The sequence below is a fragment of the Elephantulus edwardii genome, unplaced genomic scaffold (assembly GCF_000299155.1).
Source record: "Elephantulus edwardii isolate Elephantulus edwardi_28Jun2011 unplaced genomic scaffold, EleEdw1.0 scaffold00076, whole genome shotgun sequence".
In the NCBI taxonomy this organism is placed as follows: Eukaryota; Metazoa; Chordata; class Mammalia; order Macroscelidea; family Macroscelididae; genus Elephantulus; species Elephantulus edwardii.
This window is the reverse complement of record NW_006399826.1, coordinates 12,158,123-12,169,466: the sequence shown is the minus strand read 5'-3', so window position 1 is coordinate 12,169,466 and position 11,344 is coordinate 12,158,123. Positions and strand designations below refer to the sequence as shown.

Below are 11,344 nucleotides of genomic sequence, written 5' to 3'. Positions count from 1 at the left end.
CTATGAGTCGCAAACAACTCGACGGCACATAACAACGACAACAGCATCACATAGATGTAATGTGAAGTTAACCAAGGCATTAAAGAAAACTGATACTATATAAACTAAGGCTACAGACACAGAAAGGTCAGTGAAAGATAGGAAAACCCTCAATGAGATTGATTGATACAGGGATTGAACCAATGAGCTCAATTATGAGATGATGAGAATGACACAGGCTGGGATAGGTTTCAGGTTTGTTGTTTATATGTTCATTATGACTCTTAATTGACTTGATAGCACTTAACAATAATGATGTTAATGAGGCTGGATGCAGTTATTAGGCCAGGTTGTATCTTGGGTCATTCACTTTTGAAGCATAAAAGAGTTAAACAAATAAACACAGACAAGAGAAACCTACTAAAATCAAGAAAGAAGATTTGATGGTACATCCTTTGAACAATGGGTCCGCGCACTGGGAACATCCTATTAATAGAAGACACACTTATAGAAAGCCTATCCCTAGAGCTAACACTCTGAATTCAGACTTCTAGGTTCTTCAACATGGAGCTTTGATAGGCTAGTGTTAAGGAATTGGCCTGTTTTCCAAATGTAGGTGAGTAGATTCGACCAGCTGCTCCACTGGAGAAAGATGGACAATCTCCCGTTGTATTATTTACAGCCTCTGAAAGCCTACAAGAGGGTCAACTATAAGCAGGTTCTAAGGGAACATAACAAGCATGGGCTTCCATAATGTGAGTGAATGCATTTCCTTTTGTTTAGTTGCCCACCCATGGAATTTCAGCTATTGCTGCATCATTTACTTAAGACACAAGCTAAGACAATATGTTATCAAAATGGAGAGAAAAGTGAAGGTCATTCTAAGCCATAAAGATAAAAGCATGACTAGAAATTACCTCTGTAAGTCAGAAAACATAGAGTAGATCTTGGGCAGTGGTGTGATTTTATATAGAAAAAGGTAAGACGGAGTTTGTTGTGTTAAAAAAAAAAGATGTATACTAGAATATTTTATTGAATATTGCATACAGTCTTTAAGCTAACAAACAAGATCAAACATGTTACTATGGAGTCTGGTGGGAAAGCCCTTAGAGAATTGCACCATAAACACAAAGATCACATCTCTCTGATAATTCGAATCTATAGAGCTGTGCTGATTAAGGAGGGTCAGCTTTGAAGTGGAACTGATTTCAGGACAAGGACAGTCTGTAGAGTTGTCTTATACCAAGAGCTGTGGTGGGTATATGAGATACATGATTTTGTTTGGTAGTTTTGTTATTTTTTTAATTAATGATTCTGGTACCATCATGCAAGGCTTGAATGAAGGTAAAGTAAGAGTAACAGAGGAAGGAGTTTTGATTCCATTGCAATAAAAATAATCTTCAAAAGAAATACAAAATTCTGAGCAGGAGTAGTATAAAGAATGGAGGTGAATGCTACACTGTAACCCCAGAGGTACGCGGTTCAAATCCACCAGATGCTCTGCTGGAGAAGGAGGGGGCAATCTCCTCCTGTACCAGTCAGATCTGAGTTGACGGTACACATAAAAAAAAAATACAATAAGAATAATAAAAAAAATAATGGAGGTGGAGTAAAGAGATATTGGGGGACAGGGTGTAAAATAATATAGGCAGGGGTTGATTTCACAGAAGATCTAAGAGACAAAGATTTCAAAAAGATTTTCAAGAGAGTAGCATACATAATTGACTATAGAGGCCTTCATTCATTTAATGGAAGAGATAGATAGATAGATAGATAGATAGATAGATAGATGATAGATAGATAAATAGATGATAGATAGATAGATATGTTTATCTTGAATGTGTGTTTTCAGTGTAGTGGAACTGATTTTATTTTTTAATTTGTGGAATCTAAGCTATATTTGAAATTTAGGCTGTTGGTTTCAGAGGTAATTGTTCAGTGTGAAACCTTGACTCTGACCTCTATGTTCTATTTTGGAGCAAGCCACTCCAGAGCATAAAGAGAATAGATTTAAGGTAACAACTGTTTGAAAGCTCAGAAAATATTTTTTATGTCCCCCTTGATTATCTTTGATAGTCACATAAGAAATTACTTTTCCATTGTATAACCTAAAATATTCTAACTCCTAAGACAATCTGCAAAGAAATGTTGATTTGCATTTCAAAAATTTGCCCTAAACTACTGAACTGACCAACACCTTCACATAGAAGCTCCTTTTGTCAATGCAAAATACAAGACAGAAAAATTCCTGATGAATAAATACAAGCTTTCTCCCTCTGCATCAGACGCCTGTTGTTTCTTATCCCAATTTCAGTAAAGTCAGATTAATATATAGTGTTTAGATTTTTTATATTTAACTGATTCTTCCTAATTCTATTCCTTTCCTACAGTATATATCTATGCATACATCTATGGGGAGCTGGGAGAGGGACAGAGAACAACTACTGTGTGTTAATTGATTTTCAAGTTCTTTTATTTCAGAGTACTTTTGTCTACAACAGAAATAATTTCAAATGTTTTACAAAAACCTTATGTTTGGGAGAAATATCAAAACTTAAAGGAGATACTAAAATTTTCAAAAGTAATTAAACATTTTTTTAAGATTATATAATAAATTTTCCTGAATGTCTTAATTTTCAAAAAAGAAACAAAAAAAGAGTCATAAAAACCACATAACTTGGTAGTTCCATGACAGGAAATTAGCCTCAGAGAATTTATAGGTCCTGAGAGTAGTCTAGTGGTAAGTGGCTGCACGTGAAGCCCAAAGACACGTGGTTCAAATCCACCAGCTGCACCATTGGAGACAGATGAGCAATCTCCTCTCATGTGATTTCTCACTGAAAACCTCCTTAAGAGAAGTTTGGAAGATCAGGAATGTAATGGCAAAACAATAACAGAGTACTGAATGTAACATGATGACCAAAACAACAAACAGATACGTCTTGGAAAAAGTACCGCCAGCCAAGCAGCCTGTCTTGGTGGCCATGGGTGTACCCTCTCCCATGTCCAGTCATAACTTTGCGCTCCTCACTATTCCTATTGCAGCTGCTGTAGCTGCTGCTGCTGTTCAGAGGAGAGATGTGTTGTGCAGAGGCTGAAGTTGAAACCTAAAGTCCTGTTTGGACTCTCCAAGTGCAAACCCTGGTGAAGCCCTTGAAATGTGTGCAGAGCCAGCTGTCTATGGATACATACACATCCAATAGACAGGCAGCTTGGTAGATTGGCACTTTATTGACATCTCCCTGACCCAAGACCCTCTGGTGATAGAACTTGGCCAAAAGCGAGTGATACCAGGGCTGGAACAGTGCCTTCTAGACGTGTTTGGGAGATAACAAAGAGCAATCATTCCTTCTCACTTCGCATATGGAAAACAAGTATTTGCACCATTTATACCAGCAGATGCAGTGTTGCAGTTTGAGGTGAACCTGATTTCACTGATCAAAGCCAACGACTGGCAAAAGTTCATAAAAGTCATTTTCCCTCTGGTGGAAATGGCCATGGTGCCAGCCCTCCTGGACCTCATTAACATCACCTGTACCAAAAGGCCAGTGAATCCAAGGTCTCTAAAAAGAAGCTCAAGGAAGAGAAAGGAAACAAGAGCAAAAAGAAATAAACAACTAAAACACAAAAGTGCAGCCAGAGTACACCTGGAGGTAAAGATGGTGAAGCTTCTTCTATCATACTTCGAACGTATTACCAGGAGAGGGTATTCTTTGCATACGGTCATTATACTTGGAAAGGTCAGTGAAAGAGAGGAAGACCTTCAAGGAGGTGGGCTGACAGTGACTACAGCAATGGGCTCAAGTGTGTCAAAGATGATGAGGATGGCCCAGAACAGGACAGGTTTCAGATCTGTTCTTCGCAGTGTCACCGTAATCGTATTTGACTTAAAGGCACCTAATAACAACAACAGGTGATGCGAATAGTTTGATTCCAGCTGCGAACCTGATTGTCTGAAGAAACCCACATGTACCATGGCTGGAATAAATTGCTGATGATTTTCTTTCATCAGGTTTACCCAGAAAACTCTTGTTTTTTGTTGTGTATTATTCATTTGGAACTGACGCAAAAATGATCCTTTCTCCAGTGGGTTTTCAAATACAGTAAATTGCATGGGAAAAGATTGCCCGCCTTTCCCCTACAGAACAGCTGGTAGATTTGAACTGTGTTTCTCTGAGTCGGCAGCACTGGGCTTACCACTAGGCTATCAGCTCTGGTGACTTAGTAATAAAGAGCTGCACTGCAACCATGAAGGCTTCAAATCCACCAGCTGCTCTATGGGAGAAAGAAAAGAAATCTCCTCCAGTGCAATTACTGCCTTTGAAAACTTGCTAGAGGGTCAGCTATGGGTTGGTTCTGACTCAACAGTGCATAACAACAATGGCTAGAAGCACAAGCCCTATTTTGTAACATGTGATTTTATTGCTCTTCTGTGTTATTGAGTCAGAATTGACTCAGAGCTGACTTTCTAGCGGATTTTCAGGAGATGGCCTTCCCACAGAGCAGCTGGTAGATTTCGGCTGCCTGCCTTTGGGGTGAGACTGTGACTCCTTACCACCAAACAACCACAGCTCCCTCTGTAACACGTAGGATAGCTGTACATGAGAATCAACTCACAGACAACCTTTTTTGTTTTGCTTTGTGTTAGTTTCTGGATATTGTTGTTGCTGTTATTATGTACCAATGAGTTGGCACTGACTCATAGCTGACTGTCCAGCAGGTTTTCAGAGGCAGTAAATGGCATGAAATGAGATTGCCCATCTTTCTCCTGCGTAGCAGTGGGCAGATTCCAACTGCCTGTTTTTGGGTTGACAGTGCAATTCATTACCAGTTTCTGGATAGTACAATTAATAAACTGCTAACACAAGAGATTGGTGATCAGAGTATATCTGTAGGCATGTAAGAAGAATGACCTAAACATCTATTTCCAAATAATCATTCATTGAAAACCCTATGAAGCTCCTTCCACTCTGGAGCTTATACATAAGATTGCCATGACTCAGAACTGACTGGCAATTGTTATTGCTATTATTATTTAAATGATGAGGTTACTTAGTTTTTAATTGAATTGCATTATTTGGTTGTATGTATTTCAGACAAGAATCTGACATTATTTGGCATATTTTCCTCTCTCTCAAGAATTTTGTCTAATCATTATCTGTCTTTTGCAATTAAATAAGTCACTCACATAAGCATATTATTCATCCAAACTGTTTAAAAAATGATGAGCTATCATGGTGAATTGGTGAACTATTATTAAATTAAATTTTTTAATTGTCGTTTCAGCAATGACAATGCAGTTTATTAGTCATCAGTTCCCCGACTATCATGACCCTACTATAGGTGAGTAACAGTCCCTTTGCTTTTTTGGTGCCAATAAAGAAGCTTTTAAAAAGGATTTTATAAATATTGTTCACATTAATAGAGAATAAGATACATGTTTTACATCATGACTTGTGTTTTAGAGGAGAAAATGGTCATATTTTCGTTAGAAAGAAACAGTTTTCTTGGGGAATAAACTGCAAACCAGCAAAGTGTCACAAAGTGAAGCTAAATATCCCAATGCTAGGATCACACTGAGACATATTATAAATATATAGTGAAATGCAGAAATTAAGAGTGTAATTTTTGGTTGGTTGACATTTACAGAGATTTGAGTTTTTTGTGAGACCCTAGAAGTTTCTTTTGAAAGACCGTAAATATTTCAAAATTACTTGATTTTCTAATCCATACATATCTTTGGGACTAGTGTGGATAGGAGTTTTATAAAATTCATTTTAGAGAAGACCTACATTAGCACTGTTTACAAGGACAGGCATTACAAGAAAGGGAGTGGGAAGTCTGTTGTAAAGTTTTACAAGATTCTAGCATCAAAGCTATATTCTTTCTTCCGTAACTATTCAATGTATATATTCGTGAAGCTGAACTCTATGAAAAAAGATGTGGTGTAAGGATAAGAGGAAAACTAGACAACTTAAATTGTGCAGATGACACCACCTTACTTGCTGAAAATGAGGAGGATCTGAAAGCTTGTTGCAAAAGGTCAAGGACTATAATCTTCAACATAGATTACATCTCAATATTAAGAAAACAAAAGTCCTTACCACTGGATCAATAGGTAACATCATAATAGATGGAAAAAAGGATTTAAACTGCCAATAATTTCATCTTACTTAAAACCACAAGATCCTCAGTATCAACAGTCAGGAAATCAGCAGATTTATTACTTCTTTCTTTCTTCTTCTTCTTCTTCTCCTTCGTGCTCCTTCGTGCTCCTTCGTGCTCCTCCTCCTCCTCCTCCTCCTCCTTCTCCTCCTTCCTTCTCCTCCTTCCTTCTCCTCCTTCCTTCTCCTCCTTCCTTCTCATCCTTCCTTCTCCTCCTTCCTTCTCCTCCTTCCTTCTTCTTTTGTTAGAACGTCAGCTGTAAGGGACTTCTCCAAAATACTGAAGAGCAACAATGTCAATTTGAAGACATGGTCTTTTTAGTTACTTGTTATGCTGCGGAGAATTGGACAGCAAATAAGGATGAGAAGAGAAGAATTTATGCTTTTGAGTTATGTTATTGGAGAAGAGTACTGAATATCCCATGGACTGCTCAAAGAACACACATATATGTTTTGAAAAAATGAGCAACCAGGCTGTTCCTTGGGAGTAAGGATGGTGAAGCGTCACCTCACATATTTAGAATTTGTTGCTAGGAGAGAGAATTCCGTGAAAAGGGATATCGTGCTTGAAAAAAAATGGAAGGGCAGCAAATGAGTGGAAAATCCCCAATGAGGTAGATTGACAGGGTGACTGCAGCAATGAGCTCCAATGTATCAGAGATGTTGAGATGACACAGGATAGGAGAGGATTCAGATCTGTTGTTCATAGGGTCGCTCTGAGTCATAGTGACTTGAGGGCACATAACAATAATAACAACGGTTACAGGTAACAAACCAAAATGAGGCTAAAAGATAATGGAGTTAAAAGTAAAATTGAAGCTAATCAAGTAAAATGTTAGCCAATATAGCTAAATCAATTACCTCAGATTTTCAAACATTTATTCACACACATTTTGTCCCATAGCATTAATAACAAGATTCACCACGCATAATCATCTACTTACCCTATATTGTCTTTCTCTTCACCTATCTTAATGATGATTATTATCTATTTAGTGATTCCCACACCCTTCATCTTCCCTTCCTCTCCCTGGTAACCATATAATGACTCCATTTGTGGGTAAATGTTTCTTTGTTGTTGTTGCCATATGCCTTCCAGTCGACTATGACTTGTAGCGATCCTATGAACAATAGCTCTGAACCATGCCGTATCCAGTTTTGTTTTTGTTTTTTATAATTCTGTTGTTGTGTGTCTTCAGTGGTAACCGACTTATAATTGATCCTGAAGTGGATTTTCAGAGGCACTAAATCTCATGGAAGGAGGTTATACTTTATTCTCCATGGAAGCAGCTGATGGATTTGAATCACGTGATTTTGAGATTTTCTTTCCACTCTTACACAGTACTTGTCCTCTTATTTCTAACTTACTTCACTTACAATGTCTTTAAATTTATCCATGTCATGCAGTGTTTCATGAATTCTTTATTATTTTTTATTTAGCAGACAATCTTAAATTCAAGTCCTACATTATGTAACAATTTTATTCTATACATAGCTTTCATGCATATGCTTGAAAATAATTTGCTGAAATGAATGAATGTGGTTTTGTTTAATAATGCAGAAAGACTTCTTCATCAACTGAACTAAATTAGTAAGATTTAAATTTCGCTTGGGAGGGAACTAAGTAGGAATGACTTCCATAAATTGGATTTCGTTTCTGAGGAGAAAGAATTCATTGTTCAAGTTTTAGGAGTATTTCATTGAAGTTCTAGGTTAGCTATACACTAAATCCACTCTAAATATCTTGAGGTTAGCATGTCAGTAACTCTATAACATGCATGGAGAGTTAAAGAAGAGAAAACATCTAACAAAAGCTCAAATCTTTTATCATGTTAGAAGTTTCAGCAGTACATCATTTTCAAAGCTACAAACTCACTGTGAAGTTCATTATCTTCTGTTTTTGCTTAAGCTTTATATATGTGGATGGATCAAAAATCTGCCTTGTATTTACCTGACTTTCATGCCTAGTGGTTTATACAGGGTAGTCAACAGGAAGAAATCATAAATAGCTTCTAAAGAAGAAAGACATGAGAAGTATGTGATGACTCCTTTAGATATCCACAAGATATCCATTTTATATTAATCTAACTGGACATTTGATACTAACAGCTGAAATTATACCTTTATGCAGTTGTAAATCAAATAACTTTAAAGAATTTTTAATGTAGAGACACCGAGTGTTTTATTACGAAAGTAATAACATTCAGTGTTCTCATTATTTGATTTCTTGACATCTCTAATAGGAATATTAGTTAACATTTTTTCACTTGTATACTGCTTAAAGAAGGTGAAAAATCTTCCATAATTTACTTTCTTACCTGCTTAGGCCACACGATTATATCTCAGTCTGAATGACTTAATGAACTCTCAGGAGGAAATTTTTACTTGTACATTCTGAAAAAAATCACATGAAGTAAGAAGAACAGAACTTATCAACACTACTTATTTCGTAATCTAGATTGAAATCAAGTCACACTCAAGTCTGTTAGTATTCTAATAATTTTTCTAGGGGATCATAGAAATTATATAGTTTTATTAGAGTTTTTCTTAGAAAATCTTAGAGTTTTTCTTCTTTTAAGTCTGTATAAATATGAATATCTAGGTTTTCTTTATCATTAACAAGAAGGGATTTAGCAAGCTCTTTCTATACATCTGAGAACTAGACAATGAGTACAGGTGACAGAGGAATTGATGATTTTGAGTTACGGTATTGTTGAAGAGTGTTAAATATGCCCTGACTACCAAAAGAACAAAGAGGTATATATCTTGGCAAAGGTGCAGCCAGAGTGCGCCTTGGAGGCAAGAATGGCAAATCTGTCTCTCTCAGACTTTGGATATGTTTTTAGGAGAGGCGATTTCCTGGAAAGGGATATTATGCTTGGAAAGGCAGAAGGTCAGTAAAAGAGAGGAAGAGACATCCCCACCAGACCCCGCCCACACGCAATCAATTGACACAGTGACTTTGACCATAGGCTCAAGCACATCAGAGACCATGAGAATAATGCAGGGAGGGCAGGGTTCTGATGTCTTGGTCATGAGTTGCCATGGTTGTAGTCTATTCAACGGTACTTAACAACTACTACACTGCTGTAGTGCATTTCCTGTGGCACAGCGGGGTGGGGATTTGAATTCACAACTTGCCCTGCCAGAGAAAAAGGGATAATCTCCCATAAATATTTGCAGTCTTGGAAAAATTGTGAAGGGTGACTGTGCGTTAAAATCAACTCAAGCTCCATGTAAAGCAGGGACCAGAGCTATTAGCTTACAGTGCCTTTAAGTGGGATCTTGAAGGAAGGCAGCCCGGTGTTAGCTAATGTTTTTTGGAGGAAGAAGACTGATTCGACACCAACTACTAGAGGACTACACATCTTGGATTCCCCTTTGTACCTATTCATTTTGATTTGGCTTTTATCTTCCACCATCTTGACCTTTTTTTTTTTTTTTTCTGGCCAAAGTGTACCATAGTCTTCTGGAAGGCAAACTTTTTCCCTTCTATGTAACCTCTAATGTTTACATCATGTGATTTTGCTGTAGCTTCCTCTCCCTTGGCTCCTGTCACCATGGTAGTAGATTTTAGACGATGGTGTTGTGCTTTTTGATTAATTTAAATAGTTTCTTCTTCCTTCCTTGGATCTATTCGGTCTCTCGATGACTTGAAACTTGTGTTAAAATATCAGTGTCCCTGTCTCTTAGTAAGGAAACTTAATAAAGTGTCTATGTGTGTGAGGGGGAAAAAAGTTTCACAGCTAGTTAAAACTGGTTTTGTTGTTTTTCTTAGTTGATTGGATGGTTTTTGGAGAGAAGAACAAAATTGTGTGTATAAAATGATGTATTTCTATAATTTTGCCTGTCTTCTTTTCCAACTTTCATTCTTGTCTCTCTTCTTTCTAAATTGAAACCTTTTGAATCCACAAACTAACCAAGACCTCCTTGCTTTAGGATATGATATACCTTTTTCCATCTAGAAAGTTATTTACTCTTTGACATGGATTGACTGACTGAAAGACATTCCTTGTGACATGGATTGGCAGTCTTGGGTCCTGAACTGTGTCTCTTCCAAACAGATGTATGTAAAATAGTACAATGTGGAAGTTCCATAATGATCTCCTGTCATCTGTTAAGGGATTAATGGTGAAAGTAACATCCTTAACTCAAAAGAGTCCTACTAAGAGTAATTTCCCTCAGATGGCAGCCTTGTGGCATATACTTCCTAAACAACATGCCTTTGGAAACTCTGTGAACTTTGATAAAGGGCGATAGTTATAGAAAGGCTTCAGGCCTTTTGTTCCTAGGGTCACTATTAGTCGTGCTTGACTCAATGGCAATCAACACAGCACAACAACCAACCTGTCTTGTAACACCTTTTATCTCACAAGAGAGGAAAGGGATGGAAAGTGAACAGATAGAGGGACATTAGTACAAGGTAGAAAGAAATCCAGGGTGGAGCATGTCCTTTGGGCCTCAGTCCCTGTATTTAAAAGCTCTTCAACAACAGGGAGCAGACAACACATGTGAATATTTGCAAGAAATGAAAGGTGAAGGAAATAGGGGCTTCCTCCTCAGGAAGTGGAAAAAGAGAGAACAGATCATCCTCCCTTAGAGTTTGTACCCTGAATTTGGACTTTTAGTCTCATAAACTGTAAGAAAAAAAATTAGACATTCCATTTTTTAGAGTCATCTCCTTGTGGCATCTCTACTATAACAGCACTGTAACAGATTCATCCTAGAGAGGGTTAAACCAAGCTACTCCTTGGAGGCAAGGGTTCTGAGGCTTCGTCTGACATACTTTGGACATGTTGTAAGGAGGGACCAGTCCTTGGAGAAGGACATCATGCTGGGGAGGGTGGAGAGACAGCACAGGAGAGGAAGGCCCTCTATGAGGTGGATTGATTTAGTGACTGGGATAATTGGGATGGGAGTGTCAGAGACAGTGTGATTGGCACAGAACAGAGCAGAGTTTAAGGCTGTTGTACATAGGGTCGCTATGAGTCACAGGCAACTCGATGGCACATAACAACAACAACATAATCCAATTTATTCTCTATTCTCCATCTTTGTTTTGTTAATGTTTAGTCTTCCAGCAGGTTACAACCATGAACTTTACATCCCCAAGATAGGCTTCTCACTCCAAAAAAGATACTTCTTCTTTTATGTACTCTTTCATAATCTCACATTTATTTTTAATATAATTTATCTCTAAT

The 11,344-nt window shown here is 37.6% G+C and overlaps 1 protein-coding gene and 1 pseudogene across 1 annotated transcript in view; both read left to right on the top strand.

The window, feature by feature from the left end:
* Positions 1–11,344, top strand: part of RIT2 (Ras-like without CAAX 2) — a 446,724-nt gene that overhangs the window by 107,598 nt on the left and 327,782 nt on the right. Inside the window, exon 2 of the mRNA XM_006889211.1 lies at positions 5,266–5,322. Coding sequence (XP_006889273.1) covers positions 5,266–5,322 — 57 coding nt within the window. The remainder of the gene's footprint in view (positions 1–5,265; positions 5,323–11,344) is intronic.
* On the top strand, positions 837–3,592 carry LOC102859027 (annotated as a pseudogene).